This window comes from Strongylocentrotus purpuratus, unplaced genomic scaffold (assembly GCF_000002235.5).
Source record: "Strongylocentrotus purpuratus isolate Spur 01 unplaced genomic scaffold, Spur_5.0 spur5_scaffold_19, whole genome shotgun sequence".
NCBI classification, from domain to species: Eukaryota; Metazoa; Echinodermata; class Echinoidea; order Camarodonta; family Strongylocentrotidae; genus Strongylocentrotus; species Strongylocentrotus purpuratus.
In genome coordinates this window covers 10211329-10235217 of record NW_022145604.1, presented here as the reverse complement: position 1 = coordinate 10235217, position 23889 = coordinate 10211329, and the positions used below count along the sequence as shown (strand labels likewise).

The 23889-nt window shown below is 38.8% G+C and overlaps 2 protein-coding genes across 2 annotated transcripts in view; one reads left to right on the top strand and one right to left on the bottom strand.

Annotated features, from left to right (window-relative positions):
- The window catches only part of LOC100890697, a 28558-nt gene extending 22063 nt beyond the window's left edge, over positions 1-6495 (top strand). Inside the window, exons 5-10 of the mRNA XM_030990283.1 lie at positions 376-506; positions 1086-1174; positions 1912-2170; positions 2632-2790; positions 3885-3980; positions 4505-6495. Of these exons, the coding sequence (XP_030846143.1) occupies positions 376-506; positions 1086-1174; positions 1912-2170; positions 2632-2790; positions 3885-3980; positions 4505-4999 (1229 nt within the window). The 3' untranslated portion in view covers positions 5000-6495. The remainder of the gene's footprint in view (positions 1-375; positions 507-1085; positions 1175-1911; positions 2171-2631; positions 2791-3884; positions 3981-4504) is intronic.
- Positions 6496-7825: 1330 nt separating this feature from the next.
- On the bottom strand, positions 7826-22144 carry LOC586525 (protein disulfide-isomerase A4). Its single transcript, XM_786303.5, has 10 exons — positions 21988-22144; positions 17517-17655; positions 16601-16806; positions 15621-15759; positions 14821-15026; positions 13671-13829; positions 12908-13056; positions 11582-11738; positions 10695-10937; positions 7826-10117 (listed from the first exon to the last, which is right to left on the bottom strand). Exons 1-10 carry the CDS (start codon positions 22082-22084, stop codon positions 9699-9701), a joined length of 1914 nt encoding a protein of 637 aa, XP_791396.1. The 5' UTR covers positions 22085-22144; the 3' UTR covers positions 7826-9698.
- Positions 22145-23889: the final 1745 nt, after the last annotated feature.

The following is a 23889-nucleotide window of genomic DNA, read 5'->3' as shown; positions in this document are numbered from 1 at the left end:
TTTCACATGTATCATCGATTTTGCCGACAAGATCGTTGATCGAATTAATGAAGTAAATCATTAAAACATGCCCCTTACGTATAAACTATAAAGGAATATTGTTAAATATCGTCGCATCCTCCTCCGGTACCTTAAAGGGACGCACTGAAAAAGAAGAAATACAACAAAAAAAAAATCATCTTTAAATACGATGCTATCTTTGCTTAAAACTTTCTAATACCTTTTTCAAAGCAGTTTAACATTTCATACACAATCTAAACGATTTCGTTTATTTTTAATCTTTCTCTAAGCAGTGTTTAACTACGAAGAGAGAAAAAAGTGCTACCTGTTGGTACTCGACATTAGTCGTGTGACAATTGTATTTCTTATTCCTAGGTTGGTGGCTTTCTATGAAACCAGGAGACAGCATGTTGAGAAGGTTGCAACCACTTGAAGACATCGGCAAGCTATGGGACAAAAAGGAACGCTTTGGAACCGTTAACCCGAAGACTATTGGACTCGTCCTCGTACGTATCCAGTTTCTTTTTATTTTAAACAAAATCGTACTTCTCATTCTTGTCTCATGAAATTGTTTATGAAATGGTAGGCTTGACCTATTCATGAATGCGATACAGTCAAACCTACTTTAGTGACCACCTGTCTACAAAGACCACCTGCCTGTAAAGACCACATTTTTTGTTTCCCTTGAAAATGGTTTTCCATTGAAACATGTACTAATAAAAGGAACCTGTCTACAAAGACCACTTTTGTGCTTCCCTTGGGCGGTCGCTATAGACAGATTTGACTGTATATTGTTTTTTTTTACTATTAAATCAAACTTTGAAGATATCGGAAGCACTTATGTTGTTTGTATTTGTTTCTTTACCGACAGGTACATTATAGATATGCAAACTAAAATGTATTATTTTGCGTAAAGACGCTGGTAGAATATTCGAGTTTTTATATTCCGGATCGGACATACAGACAAAGTTGATGAGTTAGAAACCCCGCTTTCCAACGAACATAACAAGTTATTTATATATGATAACAATGGATAGGTGCAATTTTTTTTCTTCTCTAATTTTGTGTTTATTTGTCCATTTTAGTACAGCAGCGATGAACAAGACGTCATGGTATCAAAGCTCCAGAAGCGAAAAGTGCATAATGTCGTTCGACCTGACACGAAACTTTCCAAGTAAGAATATTTGTTGTATTATCCATAATAATGAGTGCAGGACGTATAATGGAGAATTAACAAAAATGTATCGTCAATCCGCAGAAAAAAAGGTTCATAAGCATGATAATTTTCATCTTTATTGTCCATTTAGCGACGGATAGTCTGCTGTATATACTTGGTATATGGATACATGAAATATATTCATACAAACAGGAAAGGTAGATTCATACAAAATTACAAATGATCGATGGTTCGTGGGAGTCGAATGATCTGCAGATATTTCCAAATATTACGAGGGAGCAATTCAAATTTGACACCTTATCATAGTGAGATTTCGTTGTATTTACCTTATAAAGACATTAAACTGACAAAGAGACCATTTCGCCCAATATGAGGTGGCTGTATCCCAAATATTGACATTTTTCTAATTCTAATTTTGCCGTCATATTTTGCTGACATAAATTGTTATCGGAGACACCCCTTTATCATACACCACTATTCTCATTCGTTTTCTCCGTGGTCAAGTTCCTTTCAATATCGTTCTTTGATTCGCCTTTTTTTTTCTTTAAAGGGGCACGTTCCCGCCAGTGTAGTTATCGGAACATGCCATCTGCGTATGAGCCGTATTCTGTTGGTGTCAATAGGCAGCTATAGCACCGTCCGCCAGCGCGTACGTATTTTGAACGCCCTCTGGAATACGGGGAACATGCCCCTTTAAAAAAAATATTTTTCATGTTTTGTTTTTTCTCGAACAGAGAAAGGAAAGCAGTCAAAGAAGTCAAGGACCATGCCGTGCGCGAGCACGCCATCATCACCTCCGCTTTGTCGGGCTTTCTTCGTCTCCTTGCCGAAAGCGACGTTGACGAGAGCGGGACGATCACGAGGAAAGAACTCGTGCAGGCATTCGACAAGGAGGTGGATTACTTTACGGAGGGGCAGTGTCGAACTCTTTTCGGTGATAACTACAAAGTCAATGATATTTTCGACTGCTTGAATCACGAGGGTGACGATGAGGTGGGTCGAATTTTGCTTCGCCTCCGCCGTTGTAGTATAAATTCTGAACAAGTTTTAATAGTTGTGTAGATATTTTTTCCAATAGCTAGCTAGGTCTTCAAGCGGAAAGGGTGCTTTCGCCGGGTCTCCTTTATTCAGGATATTCCAGATATGCTTGAAAAACCATGATAGTGTAAAATGTATTGTTCATTCAAGTAAAGTGCCTATATTATTCTTTTCATTGTATCATCCATGCCATTTTAGTGAAGGTAATTACCATAGAAAATAGCTGCTTTAGTTCGTATAAAAGTTTTTATCTTTCCCCTCTTCGTTTTTTTTTCTCAGTTACATTACTGTATTTGAAACAATATCCAGAAATGACGATTAGCGCGTTAGAGGTCAGTTTAGATAAGTGAGGAAAATATTTAATGATTTACGGTCTAGTTCATCAGTACTGTGCAATCTTTTCGTTTTCTCAACAGATAACATATGAGGAGTTACAAGCTTTCGCCGAGAAACGGGGCGTGGCAATCCAAACCAATTTCGAGGGATACGGGAGGAGAGAAATCAAATCGTTTAGCCAGTTCCTCGGTGCTCTCACTGACACCCTGCTCGTCAATGTCAAAAGAATCTTCACCACCGTAAGTTTGTCAAGCTGTAAAGTAGTCCACTGCCTGGAATATTTTCGTTTCGCACGCGCAATCAGTTAAAGAAGGTGTAGCATGACGAGACTCATCACGTATCTTACCCATGGCCTGACTCGGGGCCAATCGGGTATAATACGATATGTTCATTTGCGTGCAACATACGCGAAGCCGGAGCGTGAGAAGAACGTCGGTCCATATAGATCTCTATGCTTCGGTCTGTTTCGCGAACGATAGCGCGCGCTGACCGTTAATCAAGTCCATTCGTTTATGCACAGTTGTCCAAAAGAATTCTTAGATAGCGTTAACCAGTATTTGCCATGCTATACCCCTTTAAGAAAATAACACGCCAACGCCATCAACGCTAAAACGGAGACAGTCGTTTTCTTTTATTCTTGACGGGTGCTTTTTCGGGTGTCGCGTGATCATCATTTTGGTCGGAGGGAGACACCGCGCTGTGTGGGGTGCGTGTTAGGGAGGAGAAAAAGATGATTGAAGAATATAAAAATATAAAAAAACGGACAGAATCTGGACCAGCTTGTAAAGTAGTTTCTGAAAAGAGATGAGCTCCGAATTCGAGGGAGAAAATTCCCTCGTCTTAATTAATTCCTAATCCTCTTTGGAAGCGATCCATCCATCCATTCATCCATCTATTGAAGGTTGGCTGTCAGTCTGATGTTGCGTATCGGTGTTCTTCCTTCTGCTGATGTTGCGTATCTTAAAGTGGTAATTCAACGTATTGACATAACTAGTGGGGTTTCCTCTTCCCTTTTTCAATCAACTCCAAAATATTCACCCAAACTTTATCAAAATAAAATTTCCGTTTCCGAACCAAAGCGAACGCTCTCCGATCTCCTGTAGGCCATGCTCCGGGAAATTCCGAATGGAATGGTGTTCCATGCAACACCTGCATGATATTCGTACACATTAAATGGGAAATCTCAAAAGTCCAGTCTAAGTGAACTTTGACGCATTGCACAAAGAGACTCCCGACCTACTTCTTTTAGGATAAGATAATTTTCATAAAGACTACAATTGTATAAAACGGCTACTGATTTAATAATGTTCGTATCAATTATTGATTTATGCAGGATGACGATATCAGCCGAACGATTGGAATCGATACAGTCTACGTTGATACAACTGACTTCGAACTTGAAGAGGGCGACATCAAATTCTTGTTTGAGGTATTACTGCTTTTCATCCTAATTACTCTGTACTAAGTAATTATTTTGTTTCAGCTAGGTGTATGCCCTCAATATTAAGATGCTCGATTTGAAAAAGATCGGAACCATTTGTAATTCAGATCTCTAGAAGCTCTAAAATAGGTTGCTTCTTGATTGTCATATTTTAAAACCAAAGAAGAAATGCGATTTCGTGAATATCTACTTGGTATTATTAGGTTAAAAGATTTTTAATTGAATAGTATAAGATCGCTGTCCAATTTGTGTCGAGTCAGCCGCTATACGTTGACTTTAATAGTAAACACGGTCTATAATGAAATTACAAATGGAAGATGATACTCTTGCTTAGAATTACAATATAACATAATCCTCTAGTATAAGGCATTCCAAATTTTCTTAAACGTATATAATATGCATGGGCTTCTTTAAAAACAAATAAAATGCCTATCTGTGTGGATGTTTGCATTTTTTCATATACTCTCAACATAAAATATAATATGTCTTTTTGTTTTGTTTTTAAATCGTAGCAAGGAGAAGGAGCGGTTCGTTCTTATCTTCGCAACTACGTCCGGCTTCACGACCCGCCACTGAGGAAAGAACTGCAAGGCGGCAGTGTGACAGAGAGCACTCTGCCCTACAAAGAGCCCAAGCAGCAGCTCCACAACGCAGATCCCGACCCATCCCGCGAAAGCAAGTCTGGTTCTCCCGTTCTTTCCCGCACCAATTTGCAAATGCACACGTCCCTTAGCCTGAACGCAACTTCGCAGGAACCACTGAGAAGAGCGCCTTCAGCGCTAAGTAGCCTGGATGGCGGGCCGCCAATTCTTGTCATACAACCTAAGGAAGATACGCGAGAACCATCACCGGCCAGGCGCGACGTTACGCCGATGGGCGACCTACCAAGGAACTCTCCAAGTCCATCTCCAAGAGCTAACGACGGGGAAAAGTTGGTACGGGTGAAGAGAGGAACCAGGTCCCCGAAGGACATGTCGAACAATGCCTTTGATACTCACGATTTGTGAGAAGCATCCAGGCATACATGTCAGTTTTTTCGGTAGATCTGATTTCTTTCTTTTTTTGTGAGGGGGATGACCTTTTACTCCGTGCTCAGGGCGTCAATTGCATATAGAGAGACATTGGGTTAGGGTTACAGTTGCACTTGGGTTTTAAGTTAGGTTTAGGGATAGACTTAGGTTAAAGGGAAATCCAACCCAAATAGACAACTACTCTAAAAGAAAGCAGAAAAACCAGAGAAGCAAACTGATGAAAGTTTCAATTAAATCTGACTAAATATAAGAAAGTTATGAATTTGTGAAAGTTGTAATCACTATTATAATAGGGGCCTACGTACGGGCACTTCAATGTCAATGTGATGCATAGTGCCGGACTACTTTCCCTTCTGTGCCAACGTTCCAACATATAAAATGACTAAAATTTTAAGTTTTCAAAAGTTCATTGATCAGGAGGGTCATTCTTTTTAGAGGACCTACAATAACATGCTATCAATAATATATTTTGAGAATGCCATAAGGGAGAAGAAACTTGCGAGAAAGCAGAAAATGATGATATGTTGTACAAGGCAAAAGGGAGAGTAAGCCACGTCCTACGTCACAATAATTATTAATCCACTGACCGAACTACCAATTTAAGATTTTCATAGGCTTGATGATCTCATATTTCAAACATTCATTACTTTCTTATTATTGGCCCGATTGATTTCAAACTTTTGCCATTCTGTTCCTGTAATTTTTTAGCTTTCATACAAATCAACTTATTACAAGGGGTAGATTGCCCTTTAAGAATTTTGTCAGGATAGGGAATTGACACCAAGCAATTATTGTCGCAAGAGCAAGTATCACATAAACAATTTTTGTATCTATTTATGTAAGATATCTTTTTGCTTCAAATAACTGTATTCCAAACACATTTGTCTGTTTTCTACTACTGTACTTCTTTAACCCCGTAGTGATAGGTCTAATTTACTTTCACAGAGGAGAAACTTTACTTTCAATGAATTGAAAATAGTAATGTCTATTTAAATTCCTGTTAAAAAGACATAAATGGCCAAGCTTGAACTTGGCATCTGGTGTAAATTTAGTAGAATACCGGCTAATGTCTTCACTTGTCTCAACAATGTTTTGTCTTTTTTACAAATTTTTGTCTTTCATGCATAAAGTTACATGTATTTGTACGAAGTGTTTAAATGATGTATTTGTACGAAGTGTTTAAATGATGTATTTGTACGAAGTGTTTTAAAGTAATATTCCATGCATAAAGTTACATGTATTTGTACAAAGTGTTAGAATGTAATGTACAGGGATGCCAGTTAGAATTGATCAGAGGGCCTGAAAATCACCTAGAATGAGCTATGTTGTACACAAAAAAGCCTAAACTATGGTCTGAAAATAACTTGCCAGGGCCTGAATTCAGGCTATTGCTTGAAAACTGGCATCCCTGAATATATTGTTGTTACAAAAGAACTTCGGATGGATTATATAAATATTGCTACTTTTCCAAACTTGTCTGTTAGTCATTATTATACCACCTTTCCCTACTTTTGCAGCCTAAAATTTTTCCCTGTATTATATTTTTCGAAATAGTATGCAATCGTAATGAATATGCACGATCAAAGAAGTATACTTTAGTAGATTCTGTTTCCCAGCTCGGAGCATGTTGTATATTGTACGGAGGTGTCGACTGTCGATCGCAAGGCAAGACATTGATCTACATTTGCCACACTCAACCCAGGTGATGTAAATGGGTACCTGGCAGGAATTAATTCCTTGAAATGCTGGAGCGCTGTATAAACGGCTGCTAGGCTAAAGCCAGGGTAATAATAAATGTGCCTCGGAATAGAATTATCTAGATAGATGGCGCTATAGAAATGCCTATTATTATTATTATCATTGTAAAATATTTATTTTATACATTATTTGCCGCTATTGTTATGCCATTTTATACGCAGACATCTTGTATGTAAACAAATGCCAGATAAGCAATACATCATGTATGGATTAGTAGTAAAAATTTTAACATGCTTTAATACAAATCTACTGCTTGTTTGGGGGCTAGGACATGGTGACGACTGTAAACTATATTTTTACTGGTTAGCATTTAATAAAGAAAGCATTTCAAGAAATATTGATTATTATGTGACGTGTGCAATAATTTATCTGTGTTGTGTCCAACTGTTTATCTTGAAAAGGATGATCTGAGCAATGTGTTCCATGACATTTATCCGTTTATTTCATAAAAAAAACATTTGATACGACCAGAGCTGCCAACCTTGTGCGATCAAAAAAAGGAAAAAGGACTTTCAAGCCAAAAAAAGGAATTCATTTAAACGAAACTTACAACCACGCACGACACACTTCCCATGTAGAAATGTCCATTCCACATGCTGTTTTTTTTTTCCATATTAGGACCTATAGTTTATTTACAAGTAGGTATTCTTTTGTTGTTATTTTGGTATATCAGCATTTCATTCTTTTTGAGAACATTTTTCTCGTCAAGTATGTTTTAACCTTGGTTTTCTATCAAATTTGTGATCAAATCAACATTTTAAGGCAGTTGTTTTATGAAGAAAAAAAAATAATAACGTACTACCGTAATTTGGAGGAAAAAACGTAATGGTTGGCAGCTCTGTATGACCATTCTAGTTCTTTCAGGTATCACTAAGACACATTGCACATAATCATCCAAAAAGAATCAGGATTCTGTTAAATGTCATGAAACACATCTCTCATTTCTATAGGAAATTTTCAATGTTGCAGAAAAATGTACAAACAACTTTCATGAAACGGCTACCTGTCTAGTGTAATTGTAACAAAAAGAAGCACAGGCAAAAATTCTTTATTCAATCAACCAATCAAATATACTTTATTACCCTTTCTTTGCACACCATTTGCGCAAATTATTGCTTTATACAAGTACAAATGAAACCACATATTTAGAGTTGGTGTTAATTAGGAATATTACAAGAAACACATTTATACTTTTAATATAACATCCAATGTTATATTCAAACAATTGGCAGGAGATGTAACTAAAAAATTGGAATGTGTGCTATTTTAGCACAAGACGTTCTTTAAAAGAAAAATATGCAATTCCAAATCACATTCATACCATGAACAGCTGTACAAGAATGGGACAGAGTTTCTGACATCATCTTGATTTTTGAAACAAAAGTACACTTTGACATAAATGGCTTGAACCGGTAAATTGTTACCTAGAAGACTGGGGTTATTTGACCTGAAAAATGTACAAATATGAATGAAAAGTTGCTGGAAATATCATTCACTTAAAGCATGACACACTGAAGAATGTATGGGACCATGACTCCTCAGTTGTGTATCAGTTTCTTCCAGTTCTTTGCTTAGGTATTGCTCAGCTCTTACACACATTTTCCACTTAAAATCATTGCAAAGCCTTGAACAAATACCAAAACTCAAGATTATTTTCAATGTGTCGACACATCAGCTCAGTTCTTATATCTTGTTCCACTAAAACCATCAAATGATCAAACAGACATATTTCTAGTCATAAATAATTTAGCCCGATTCTGCAGCATGATAATTCAGGCAACAACCAGAACTCTGGATTAATTTTTTACGTTTCAACTTAACTTGCCAGGATCTGGGCAGGTTAGGAGGTATTATTATGGTATGCAGCTTTTTGGTGGATTCTGACAATTACTAACCAAATTTGTACAACTTATGCATCAAATGCAATGACAATCATTATGTAACATTTCAAACTTCTCAAAAATAATCATGATTCCTACTTGAAAGTAAAAGGGAAAAGTCTACATATTGTAACAACGTACATGTACAAATAAGTCTCCTTCTAATACTGGCATTAATTTCCTTTAATGTCTCCAAACTTTACAAGAATACAAGAATGTTTTAAAAACTTAGGGAAATTATTTCGCTGCATTCTGGATTAATGGTTAATTCGTAAATTGAACTTGTGACTCATTTCTATGTTGCATACTGAAATAATATTGCTATCACATGTACTATTGTATTCCTGAAAATTGTTATTTCACACTAAAAATGTACATTCCAACCATTTCATATTATGTTGACGGTGAGTATGAATAGATGGGAAGAATATAAACGTGATATTATTAATATTTCAGATGAAGTTATTATTTTTCTTCAAAAATAAGTTGAATGGTAATCTTGAGTGGAACAATCTCCCGGAACATTTAAAAAATATTGACTCCATTGTTAAGTTTAAGATCGCTTTAAAGACGCACTTATTTAACGTTGAATTCATCCATTTTGTCTGTTACCCAGTACATCTTGTCTTTGTATTTTGTTGTGTTTTTCTGTAGAGCGCTTAGGGACATGTTTTAATACTATGTGTTATGTGCTATACAAGAACGGTTAATTATTATTATTATTATAAAGATATACTCTTATATAAGGTGAAAATGTAAAGTAGTACACACATATAATAAGATATACTATGAAGATGGAAATTCTTCTAGAGAAGTTATCACTATTTCTTTGGGGGAACTTTTGTTGACCATATAAAATTGTTGTACTGATGCATATCTCCATTAAGTACCCATTATTGTACAAAAAAACCACTGGAAAAGAATAAATAATCTAAAAACTGATTTCATCAAGTTGAAGGATAGAAAAAGTCAATCACCACGGAAAAGATTTATTCAGACATGAATATTACAAACTAAAAAACAAAACATAAGGCACACTATAACTCGTCTCTGTCCTGCAACACTGCGACCGTTGCATGCTCCTCGATAAATTCACTCAATTTTTCTAGCGACCTTTCTCCGCCTTCGAACTTGATAGGGTTGTCCTTATCCCCTGCTTTGGAGAAATAGATTGTCGGGAATCCTGTGGTTGTGTAAGCGCCGTTTGAGACGTCGTTAGCAGTAGCGTCCATTTTGGCAATGACGAGGTTCTTGGTGTTTGCAAATTTCTTGCCTAATTTCTTGTAGACTGGATCTAACTTTTTACAATGTCCGCACCACGGTGCATAAAACTCGATGAGGACGTCCTTGGACTTATCCAGGACAATTTTCTCAAATGTTTTTCCGACGATGGTCTTGACAGCTGCTTTGGATTTCTTTGGGATGGGCTGGGACTTGATCACTGGCTTTAAATCACCTGCAACAAATTGGCAACAACAAAATAAAATGTAATTTAGAGTTGAGGTAACAAAAATAAAGATTATAACATCTTTCAGAATTTATCACCAAATAGTCATTTTCATAAAAAAATAGAAATTAGCTACTTATTTAGACATATCAAATTTGGTACTTTTTGTTAGGTTCTATGAGAATCAAAATTGCAGAGTAGTAAGCAAAACAAACAAGGCATTCCACAAAGTGTAAATACTGTGTCAAGGCTAGATATATCATCTACCTGCAATTCAATTGAATGCGTTTGGATGCACATATACATATTGATATACTAGATTTTGTTTGAGATATGGTGAAACTTGAATATGAAATTATATGGTCTTTATAGACAGGTTCCTTTTTTACATGTTTCAACGACAAACACTTTTCAAGGGAACAGAAGATGTGGTCACTAAAGACAGTTGGTTTTTCTATATAGGTGGCTCTTAAAACATGTTTCATTGCCATACTGTCTGTTCAGAGGCAGAAGCGTGTTAACTCTGTCTTACAGTACGAGTTAGCGACCTTCTGGCTCCAAATGGATGAGAAGCAGTCCTACGTACCATTCTGCCATGTTCTGATGAACTCGCGAAGGACATCGGATTCAAAGTCATCCTCAGGCTCCAGCTTGAACCTCAGTCCATCGGCAGTGAAGATTCCAACGTTGATGTCTTCGCCGCTGTCGTCGAGCTCCAGCTGTTTCATCTCGGCCGCGAACTCCTCCTCGTCGGCGATGGCGAAGTGAAGCTCGTCAAATTCCTTGTCCTTGGCTACCTCCACGATCTTCTGACGATAGATCTCGGTGGCTGAGGAACGGGAGAGGGAGAGAAATAATGCAAAAGTTTCATCTCTGATCTGCCGGTCACAAGAGGTCCTGTTTACCTTTGCCAATAGGGACTTTTAGATTTGCACGACGAGAACATGGACTGCTCCTGTGACATCCTTTTAAGGTAATGTGACGCCACTGCCAGTGCCTTAAAAGGACGACACATTGCCTTAAAAGGATGCCACACGTCGCAGTCCACGTTCTCGTCATGCAAATCTAAAAGTCTGTATTGTGATCACGGTTGGAAACGTGACTGCACATTTTTAAAACAAAAATGGACTTTTAAAATCATGGATCCATGAATAAGTTGTCTAAAATGGAAGAGCACAGATATATTTTTTTGGAAAATGAAGTGTGCATTATATTTCATGTAATATAATTAAACAAAAGGAAATTCTTGCAATCTTTGTGATCGGCACAAGCCAATGATAAGGTATGTACAAAGTTAATACAAAATCTGTACCGTTGTCCCACATACAGAAATCAGTCATTAGTTCAGACTAATGGATCCGACCGTAACGATCCAAGCCCAGTTCATGAACTGAAACAGCTAAGATATGATCATGATTAAAAAACTGACAGGCAAGTATTATCATGCAGCCTTTCTTTGTCCATTCTTCTTACCAACTCTGTGATCGAAACTCCAGTCCACTGAGAAGAAAGCCACCAGTTGAGGGCGGTCTGTGTAACGCCTTTCTCGGTTTTCCTTTGTCATCTGGCCTACCAGAGGAACATCGTTCTCCTTGTAGAAGTTCTCCAGGTCCTGGACACTACCTTCAGTCTGCACAGTAATAACAGGGGTGATAGTGAGCACTAAAAAAAAAATAGGTTTTTTGTTTTCCCCTCAACCACGCCCCCCTTGAGTAAAAAAAAAGAAGAGGATTCGCGGGGAAAAAAATGGCATCTAACAATATTCCCCCCTTTCAAGTAAGAAAATAGGGAAAAAATAGGGAAAAAATAGGGCAAAATAGGGAAGAATAGAGAAAATAAGAGGGAAATCAGAAAAATCAGGATAAAATAGGGAAGAAAAAAAAAATTGGTAAAAAAAAAAAAAAAAAAAAATGGATTTTTTTTTTTTGGATTTTTTTTTTAAATCGGGAAGGAAAAAAAAAAATCGGGAAAAAAATCGGGAAAAATCAAAAAAAATCAGGAAACCGATTTAAATCGGGTTTTTATCAGGCCTGAATAATAATAATTTTGTATTTATTTTGTATTTACTTAATTTCCAGGTACATGTATAAATAAAATAGAAATGACAACACAGAGCATAATATGAAAGAGTTACAAGACAGTGAAAATGCCACCAGTGGACGCCTGAGGATTACCTAAAAGAATTTACATTCTGTCATGAGGTTCTCCACGTCCGCTGACGTTACATGCGAATAGATTCAAGAAGTAATGGTAACAAAACATCAAAACAGAATTCAAGTACATCCATCAAGCATAATAACTTCTAGAAAGATTGCATAATGGCAATATGTCTTATATTGTGAAATAAAAAGCGCTGATACTACTGTCATTGTTGTGATCATACAAAGTACTGAATCATAATGCTATTTTGCTGAAGAAACAAGGTGCAGAATGCTATTTCCTTCCTTCAAGGAACAAAACCACTGAATATTATTTTTTTGACAGTAAAAGCAGCTAAAAACTACTTTACTGGAGATAGAAACTGCTGGTTTCTTTCATCTTGAGGATGCAGTCTTTGCGTAAATTAGTAACAAGCAGGGGAAAAAATTCACAGGGGCTCGGGGCGAATTAGCCCCTGAAATGCCCCAAAGAGCTCCCAAATTTTGCATAGAGTTCAATGCAAAACAAATTAAAGAGTGTTATTTTCATGCGAGCAAGCTTGAAAAGAAGCCCCCAAAATTTTTAAAGTAATTTTTTCCCTGGTAACAAGGTAAATCCATAAAGATGGGAACATAAGTTTCTTCTTTCTTTCAACCTTACCTGAGTGAAGACATGTCTCCATGGTTCATACTTGGATCTGAATCGCTCCGGTAAGAAGACAACGACCGATGGAGCGTTGATCTTGTAGCTGTCTCTGGAATCCTGATCAAACACATGAGCAAATCTGTAGTTATCCCTCAGTCCGTTGCCTAAGATGGAGAGAACGGTGAGAGATTAAGTCAAGTTAGCAGTTTGAAAAGGCCACTTTAGAGATACTATCTGTGCATGGTCAGATAAAGGTCATTTGAACAAAATTGTAAAACCCACCAAGATCAATATTTGATATGTGTTCATGAAAGTTACATAATCATTATTCACTTACGCACCAACAGTACATGCTGTGATACACAGGCGTAAGAATTCTTTTCAAGCGAGCGAACAAAAGATCTATCTTCGAACGGGTCTATCAAAGGGATTAGGTAAATCCTGGATTTAGCAAGGAACCCCATGACTTTTACAAGCCAATCTTCTGTCTGATTATCAAGATATTTATGATTGGAAATCAAAATCAAATTTTGCGTTTTCCTAATCATTTTCATACCACTCCAGTCTAATGGGGAAAACTAATATGGTATAACCGGTCACTCTTTTTTGAGGCACTTCTTGATCATTTTGAAGCGCAATTTTTTCAGGGCTTCAATATTGCACCATATCACAGACACTGATAACATGTAGGGCCGTGCATCTCAGATTCAACATTGTTAAACGATGCCTTTAGAGTATATGTGTCCTACGTCCTCCCCACATACTTTACTAGACTTACCTGCATCAAGATATGTAGTGTACAGAGGATCTTGGTTACTGTTGAAGAAGCCTACGATGCTGACATCGTCCTGGTGGGCGAGGAACTCTCGAAGAGCTTTGGTAGAGCCAAGGAGCTGAGAACTATCACCAACTTGTTTCTGCATGTACTGAATGATACCTGATAACAAAAGAAAAATAAAATAATAATAATATTCCGCTTTTATATAGCGTTAAATACAAATGTCTCTGAGCGCTTTACAGATATATTATTACCCCAGTCATAGGATTCAATACTTGCCCGCACACACTATGTACACAATATCCACTCCCTGAGGAAAATTCCAGCCAGGCGTTACTTGACAAAAACGATAGGGTTACCTACTTGAAATACTGATACAGTCAAGCCAGTCTATAGCGACTGCCCAAGGGAAACACATAAAGAGTTCTTTGTAGACAGGTTCCTTTAGTACATGTTTCGATGAGAAACCATTTTCAAGGGAAACAATAAATGTGGTCTTTGTAGACAGGTTCCTTTAGTACATGTTTCGATGAGAAACCATTTTCAAGGGAAACAATAAATGTGGTCTTTGTAGACAGGGGATCACTAAAGCAGGTTTGACTGTCTAATCTTTATGATCATGATATGCAAGGAACTCTCTAGAAGCTCTTGCAAATCCGAGAAGTTGGCAACTATCAACAACCTGTTTCTTCATGTACTTGATGATAACTGATTAGCGATAAAAGTTGACAGGGTTTCTTTGAGCAGGCGTTAAATATGATCTGTTTGAAGCCGAAAGGGGTGGGGGGGGGGGTGTTAAGTAATGAGTTAACACATTTCTGGCTCTAAACAGACGACGTGTAATGCTTATATCAGTTATATGGTCATACCAACTTGTTTCTTCACATGCCCATAATTCCTATGTTATGAAAAGTGACAGGGTTTACTACAGTACTTAATTAAGTATGCAATGCTAATATATTGTGTACACTGGTGATTGTCTTGACAAGTTTACAGACACACACAATGAATCTTAAATTTGCTGTATACCACTACCACCAGACTTTTGGTTACAAACTTAAAGCCAACTGTTACAAAATAAGATAGGTGGTAAAAAAACTGTGACATGCAAGAGCAAATACCTATGAAAAAGATTTGAATTTTCATATACCTCTTGATTCTCTGGGTCCTTTGTATTCCGATTCTTTGCCCTTCCTGAAGATCTTGAGTGTAGGATATCCACTCACGTCGTACCTGGTGCCCAGGTCACTTTCAGCAGTAGCATCTACCTTGGCAATGAGGACGGGCGGGTCGTTGCTCTTGAGGGCCGTAGCAGCCGTTTCCAATTCCGGGGCCATTTTCTTGCAGTGGCCACACCTATATCATGAGAAAGAGAAACGGCAAGATGGAAAAATGCACTTATCCCAGCGTCAAAATTTATTAGGTCCACTTGCAGATGCACCATTTTTAAGGTGGTCTTTTCATGCCTGAAGTAGCCGCTATCCGCTCGTGTTATTCTTTAATGAGTGCAAGTCAGATATTGACTGCACTTAATGCAAGAGATAAGTAATAAGAAATTAATCTGTACTACAAAATCAAAGAACGCATATAAATGAAAGTATACAGAATTTCTTCATCTCGCAATCATCAGAACAAAATGCAAGAATGAACATCTTCAATTTCATGTGTTTTTCTTTTTACGGCAGTCGAATGCTTTATACGAATAACGCCTTATTTGGGAAAGTATGTAGCAAATGTCAATGTAGGCGACCAGAGATTTACTCCTGCAACAATCGCTCTGTGCTTTATTTCATCTGAGGTATAGGATTAGGGTTGCAAATGGGTTTTAGAATAGATTTAGTGTTGGGTCCAGTGTTGAAGCTAAGAATTTGGTTAGTATACTGCATAGGAAACTGACATGGAGCGATCGTCGCAGGAAGATCAAGTGCAAGGTAAGGAAAGGCAACTTACCATGGTGCATAGAATTCGACCAGGATGAGGTCGGCTTCATTGACAATGTCATCAAAGTTTTCACTGGTCAGCGTAAGGACAGCTTCTGGAGGCGGTGTCCAGTTAGGATCAGATTCCTTCTTCATGAACTGCACAATACCTAGGAAAGAGAGAAGATTGGATGTGTCCATAAGAAACCCATTTTGCAAACACTGTACATTGTTTGCAGATTGTAGCCGCAAAGGCGAGTTGGCTCAGTGGGTAAAGCGTCTGCCTGTCAAACCAAAGATGGTTGGTTGGAATGCAACACAGACAGATGAATTAAACCTGCATTGCGTGTTAATGTGCCCCTCCCCTGTTTCATAGAAGCAGGCTAGGTTACAGTGGAAAGCACTATGTCCCCTCTGATAGGATGTTAAATGGAGTCTCCATTCAGAGGAGCACTATTCATATATAAGTAGAAGGAAACCTAGGTGGTGGTCCACCTGCACATCCCCAATCAGTTAAGAGGGAAGACCCGAGGGTTACTGTGATTCTGTTCACTTTTCCCCTCCCAGGCACAGGTGATGCCAAATAATACATTCCACTGTCCTGATTGAAACAGAGATATGCAATGCAAATGTTGTGATTGATTCAAAACCTTTTATAACTCTTGATATTAGCAAGGCCAAGAAAATGAAAAAAAAGAAACAAACAAAAACTTCCAAGACAAGCTTTGTTTATTATCCACTTGATAAACTTGATAAAAGAAACACCCACAAAATGATTGTGTGCTGACAAGGTTCACAGGAGGCATCAAGGAATTCCATTTGCATCTGATGATGCCCCTTAGCTACAAAACATCATGAACACGAAGAGGGAGGATGAGGAGAAGGAGAAAGAGAAGAAGAAGTAGAAAAGAAGAAGGAAAGAGAGAAGGTGAAAGAGAGAAGGTGAAAAAGAAGAAGAAAAAGAAGAAGAAGAAGAAACACCTCAAAAACAGAACATTTCAGAAGACTTACCATTCTTTTCTCTTGGTCCATCATAGGCAAAAGGTTTCCCTTTCCTGAAGATCTTCAAGGTAGGGTAACCAGAGACGTCAAAGCGAGAGGCCAGCTCTTTATTCTCTGTTGCGTCCACCTTGGCGAGGGACACAGGTGGAGTGGCAGACTTCATCTCAAGGGCAGCGGCAGCATACTCCGGGGCTAGCGTCTTGCAGTGACCACACCTAGAGGAAGACAAACAAGTTGTTTGGTTTGAATTGGAGCAGTTTAAAGCCTATCTGCATTAGTTTGACCAGGAGGGATTAGACCTCTCTGTACGGTCACTGGCAGGTGGTTATCTCATCAAATCAGCTCTCAAGTAACATAAGAAAAAGGGGACCATGGGGGATTAACGTGTACCGTTTAGGCATTGTTGGCTGTATACAGGGCGTAAGTACATGTTGGTACAAGTAGTGCAGTCCTGCTTTAAGGGCATTGTTTTTTCTTCTGACACTACCGCAGATTTATGTATTACTGCAATCTGCTGCTCAATATGTTTCGATGTGTTGACGGTCATGTCCCACATTGCATTATCAACCAATGTCCCTCAATGTACGCTTGTTGACCGATAGATGGCACAATCGAAAATACATTACCGCTGTGGAATTCAATGTCTTTAAAATACCCTGCCTCTAATGGAGACTTCTTCTGATTCATCTTCAAAACCTGCAAAGCAAAATGACTGACTGACTGAGGGAGTAGAAATCCTGAATTTTCCTTTGAGCAAATTTTTAAACATTATCTGAGTTGGGTTTGGAAACTTAATTGTGTCAAGAGTTGAGACCCTACATGTAGATTCATGTAAAATTGTAAAGCCATCATTGTATTATTTTACTACAATGATTACATTCATTCTACCAGTACCAGCAATGTTTAAAAAACAGTTATATTTTACCAAGGAGCGTAGAATTCCACGAGAATGATGTCCTCGCCGTTGACGACATCATCAAAATTGTCGGTAGTCAGTACAAGCACATCATCTTCTTCCTCCACATGAAACGCCTCCTCCACGATTTCCTCGACTACATTTGATTCTAGAGAGATAACGACATGATATGGTACACATAATTCTTGCACTTCTCAGTTTGTAGCAACAAAACTAGTAGACACTTTCTAGAAAGACCATTGAAATTATACATGGTGAAGTCTCCTAATCCGACAATTTAGTCATTGCACCTCAAACAATTACTAAGTAGATGTAAAGTTTAGATGAGAATTGTTATCACTAAAACTGTTATCATTAATTATAATATCAGTACACTAGATCTAGACCTTTAGACTAAATCTTATTTCTCCAGTTACCCCCAAATTCAATAGTTTCATTCTTAATCAATGGAGAAAAAAAAAACACAAACAAATAACAAATCATGGGTAGACCCACACATAGGAGCATCACTATCCTGGCTGTGTAGTAAAAGCTGTGCTTTTGATTCTCAACATTTCAAACACCACTGTACAAAACTCAACTGATTTCACTCAAAATCGGTACTTTAGTGACAATTGATGACACCTAAATAGCAGTAAAATAACTTTTTATTAACTTACTGATGTTAAAAAGAATAATTTAAAAATTAAAATTGTAAGTCTAGTGTCAAACTTTGCTTACAGCTGCATCGACACGATTGTGTACAGTCTATGCGATATTGTGTGGTGTATAGACTTCTAGGTCCCTGCCTCACAGCATGTATGCAGTGCTAGAGGTCAATACGCATTGGCATTGACTCTCTATGCTTTGCTGGAGTGGGTAGACCATATACCGTATACCGTATAGATCTAGACTAGACTAGTTCAAGGTGGTTTGCGGTCATTGAAGTATCACATTCACTTCTAAAGTAAAGTTATTGTATAGACTCTAGAACTACTTTTATAGGGATTGTAGTGATTCAGCCTGAGCCAATACGGCTCTGGCGGGTATATGCGTGCAAGTCCCGCATTTGGCGACACCCGCGGTAGTTTCCGCGATCATACCCATTACTGGGTATGGCAGATTGGAACTGGAACTGCAACCGCGCTACATGCCGTCTGCTGTGTTCCCCTGATCTCGAGTCTACGTAGCGTCTAGTGGAGCAGCTAGAGTTGTACAGCTTATGGTAGGATCTAGGCATTATTATAGTATTATTAGTAGTTAATCCTAAGAAGTATTCCGTAGTTAAATAGTAGGCCCTGCTGTCTAATAACCGCTCCGTCACTATAGGATTGTTATCGTCAACCGATACCGATATGATCGTGATCGGGAGTTGTAAAAATGGACAGTTGTCTGTGATATTCTTATCGTTGTTTCGGAGGCTGTTGTCGCCTGATTAAAGCCGGTGTTTTAATCTCCAATTCCTGTCTGAACTCTGATCATTCCTGTTGGTACTTAGTGAATCCCCTACACTTTTATGATTTTGCATGCAAAAAGCGAAACAGCTAACTTATGCTACGGTCACAAATGTTCGTACGAACGATTCGTTCGTACGAATCTCCCTGTTCCTACGAATTTCAGAGTTCGTAGAGATTCGCAGATGGGGCACATATTCTTACGTCCTTCTTACGGAGTTCGTACGAACGCCGTTTAATTCGCAAGAACAACTCAAGACCTTCTTGAGAAACGAAGTGATTTTCGGTTATACAATAGCCCCAGAGTTCGTACGTTTTCGTAAGAACGCCTTGTGTTCTTCTTACGTCAGACGTACGCCAATCTTACGAGTTTTTGTTCTCGTAAGGTGGTCGTACGTTTAACTCACGGCATTCACAAGTCATTCGTAAGAAGAGCTTAAGAATTTGTTTCCTATTTGGTCGGGTTGCAAAAAAAGCGCTGCCGTATACTGTCGAAAATTCTATGACTGTTGAAAGTTCGATATTACACGATGACAGTATTGCCAAGAAGACTACAACTGCAACTGCAACTCCGTAAAGTGTTTCTTGAACTTGCTGTTAGAATATCATTCTGTTACTTCCTTTATTATAAAAGCAGTCATGTTAACCGAAGAAGTCAACAAGTTTTTGCTCTGTGGTGGCATCAAAGTCATAGGACTACTTCTCCTTTCTCAGTTTCCCCGTTACCTAAACTTCATCGCCGTCAAACTGCCGTCTTGATGGTTCTCCCTCCTCGTCGTCGTCGTCATCTTCCACCGCCTCCTCCCGGTCGCTTCCGATATGGCCATCATTTCTTGATATCAGGCGCGCCGAAATCAGTTTGGGATTGGGTGGCAAAAAATCCAGGGGGCTCACCTTCCAGGGACAGTGGCGTAATGAGCAAAATCGCTTGGAGGAGGGGGGGGGGCAGAAGGAAAATTTGCATCACCACCACTCCTAGGCTTACATGTTACATGCAGGCCCCATGGAACATTTTTCAAAGTGGAGTATTAACGATCAGGTTAGAGTGTAGCGAGCGTAGCGTAAATTGGCGTGGGGTCCGGGGGCTTTGCACCGGCGGGGGTCAAGGGACTAAGCCCCCGGAAGGTCATGGTTTTTAGGCATTAAACTGCGGTCAGATAAGCATATTTAGATACCTTATTTGTGTCACTGGCAGGTCACTAATTGTCGGGGATTCCACGGAGCAGAGCCCACGAATGCTCAGGGGTTATAGGTATTCAATTACGGTCAGATGAGCATCCAGGGGGTCCACCATAGGACCCTTGGTGGGGTCCAGGGGGCAGAGCCCCTGGAAGCTCAAAGGTTTTCGGCATCTAATTACGGTCAGATGAGCATATTTTGATATCTCATTTGTGACATTGGTAGATCACACATTTTGTTCTTTCTCTTTCTTTCCTTTCCTCTTTTTTTAAAAAGTGAGGGGGGGCTCGAGCCCCGAGCCCCGAGCCCCGCCGTTCTGCAGGCCCTAACATGAAGGCTTCTAAATAAGCATATTTTTATGCCCAGCTGTTAATTTGGGAATTAGTAATTTTCAAACAAACGCATAAAAAAATATGATTTACCAAAATATTGAGAAAAAATACCGGAAAATCATGTCATTTCAGCAACATTTGGAAATCACTGGTATCGAATTAGAAATACCCCCCGCCCATTAGTACGCCAGTGTTCAGGGGCTCATGTCTTCTCACCACTATAATATTTTTAAAAAAAAACACTTTCCCATCCTCTTACAATATTTCCACGATATGCGCAAATCGCATATATTATAAAAACATCCATTGATAAAATGTAGGAGCAAGCGGAATGTATACGAAATTTAATCCCTATTAACTTTCCTTTTCTTTGAATGGAATACAATTTAATTTAATTTAATTAAGTTTGGTTAAAAAATACAAACCATCTATACTCCTTTACTGTTTTTTATAGGGTTGGGAGGGGGGTGAATGCCCCCACTTCCGGCGCCTCTGCTTGATATTGCTGTTGCCGCTCTCCTCCTCTTTCTCTTTCCTCCTCATCTCTTTCCTCTAACAGATTTCCCCTTTGGTCCAATATTTCTTCGACAGGAGATGATCCTTTGACGAACACTATGAACAGAGTGAGGCTTTATAACCGTTAAAACTCAAAATTTGCATAAATTGTGTACGTACACCTTACGAGCACCTTACGAACTTCTTACGAACGCCAGGAGTCATTCGTATGAAGACCACAAGAATCTCCGCTCGTAAGGCGTTCTTACGAAAGCCGTAAGAGCCCTCTATGAACAACTTGAGGCGTTCTTACGGTCATCGTAATAATTTGAAGCTTCTAAAATTGTCCCTCGACCCTTCGAAATGTACGAAGATCTTGCGTGGTTCTTACGATGTAATTACGGCGTTCTTACTGCCGCCTTACGAAGAGAGGGTTTCGTACGATGTTAAAAAAAATCTTGGACAAGACCATCGACCAATCTGCGTTCTTACGAACGGTCTACGAGCGCTTGTTTCGTACGGCCGCCTTAAGAAGATCTTACGAAATGATCTGAAAATCGTTCGTACGGCGTTCGTAGCAGCCCGTAAGGGTATTTGTGACCAAGGCATTAGATCTACATTGGGCTGCCTGATCCCTGAAATTGAAAATGAGAATTGAAAACCCTTCCTGCCAATCTAACGTTAGAAATGAATCCTGATCTAGCTGGCCGTTTGACTTTACTCTACAAATTGAAGTATGACGTTATTAATCAGCAGAGTCAGAGTCTTGTGCCTGCCCTGACCCTAGTCTGTCTTGTCTTGACTTAGCCAAGTTAGTGTTGATACTTGATTGTTAGTGCAGTTGGACTTGAGGTTGAACGTCCAACTTGGAACCGATCTGCATACATCTGCATGCCAGCACGCCGGAGCTCGGGCACAGTTTGTGACACCTTCCCGCTGAACTCGAGCTGACTCGAGAGAATGAGCGAGAAATTCTTGAACAGAGTTAGTCTATTCCATCTTTTCAACAAATTAAGAATATAATTGAATAAATATACGAACCTTCAGTTTCTTCGTCATCTTGGCTGCTCACCACATGTATTGATAGGCTTAATACAGCCAACAAAAGGACAAATATGCGCAGTTTTGGGGACATCATCTTGTCGAAGTAGGCGGATCAAGCATTCAGCAACGGTGATCATACGCATGCTCATCACCACGAATATTACGCGAAGATAAAAGTGTGCATATTTATTTTTCATAAAAACAGCATTAAAGGTAGTTTAATCCTTAGTTTATGATCTTATTGAATAAAAATAATCAGTTAATAACGAATGGGTTATCGTTTTAAGGAAAAAAATATATCTAAAATACCAATAACTAAAATTCCCCTTGCGCATTAATATTTTTAAAAGGTGTCAAGCCTGCTAGCGAACCAATGAGTGAACGCCAAGTTTTGTAGCTCTTGTTGTGTCGTCTGCTATGTTTATTGCACACGTGTACTTATGACAGATGTTGTTGTTGTGTTTGTTTAATTTAGGCGAGGCATTTAGTTTATGACCAGAGCCTACAGACAGTCGTGTATGATATGTAGGGGCGGCGAAACAACTTCCAAATTTTCAAATGTATGTGTGTGTGGGGGGGGGGGCGACAAAAAAGGGCACTCGCTGGAGAAGAAACACGAAGTTGAAAACCATCGAGAGACTCTGAATAAATTGCGTTACTTATTAATTAATTATTTCATTACAAATCTTTATTCTCAGTTTTCTTATGAAGACTATAACTGATTTTCTTATAAAATTGAAGATATTTATGGCGTATATATTCATTACTGAATGAACGCCATTAAACATTTACCAACAACAACAACAACAACTCGCTGGAGATTAAAAAAAAAAAAAGGGTACCTTCAAAGGGAAACCTCAAAGCGATAACATGCAATACGTTTAGACACTGATATATACCAGTGGCGGATCCAGGGGGGGGGCCGAAACGGCCGCGGCCCCCCCCCCCCCCCCTATTGGCGGCGCAAAAAAAAGGAAGAAAAAAAAGGAAGAAAAGAAGAGAAAAAAAGAAAGGAGAAGAAGAGAAAAAAAGGAGAAGAGAAAAGAAAGGAGAAGAGAAAGGAAAAAAGAAGAGAAAAGAAAAGAGAAGAGAAAATCATGATTGTTTTTTATTTTCCCTTTAAAGCAGGCGCGTAGCCAGGGGCGGTAAGGGCAGTAAGAGGACATAGGACGAAAAAGGAGCAGACAAAGAAATATTTTTGAAAATTGTGACAAGTCGAGTACACGAATCGTCTTCTTTCTCTAATAATTTAATTAAATTTCAAAGCTTCCGCGCATCGCTCGGGAGGGGGCAACTGAATTCAGACAAGGATTGGGAGTCGAGAATGGTAAAACGAATCATCTTCTTTCTCTAATAATTTAATGAAACGTCAACGTTTCCGCGCTTCGCGCGGGAGGGGGAAAACTGAATTCAAACAAGGATTAAGAGACGAGAATGGTACAACGATTCGTCTTCTTCCTCTAATAATTTAATGAACCGTCAAAGCTTATACGCGCTATGCGCGGGCAGAGGAAAACTGAATTCAGACAAGGATTAAAGATAAACTTGAGTACTGGTAATGCGATTGCATTGTGAAAGAAAAGGTGTGGAATGGATCAGAAAAGTTGATCATATAGCATGTAAGTAATGGTGTGTAATGCAAGGTTCTAGAGTCATCAAAATCCTCATAAATTTGGCAGAGTCTTGGTAAAGTAACAATCACTTACACAGATAGATGTATATGGGACAACACACATGGTGTCGGGGCTGCGAATTTTTTTTCCGTACTCGAGAGGGCAAATACCCCATGTGCGCATGCGCGTGGACTTGTGATTTCTCTGCTACTTCCCATACGAAATGTACATGTATTCGCATCTACTGTGCACGATTCGCGTTCTACGAGTAAACGATGGCATAGTA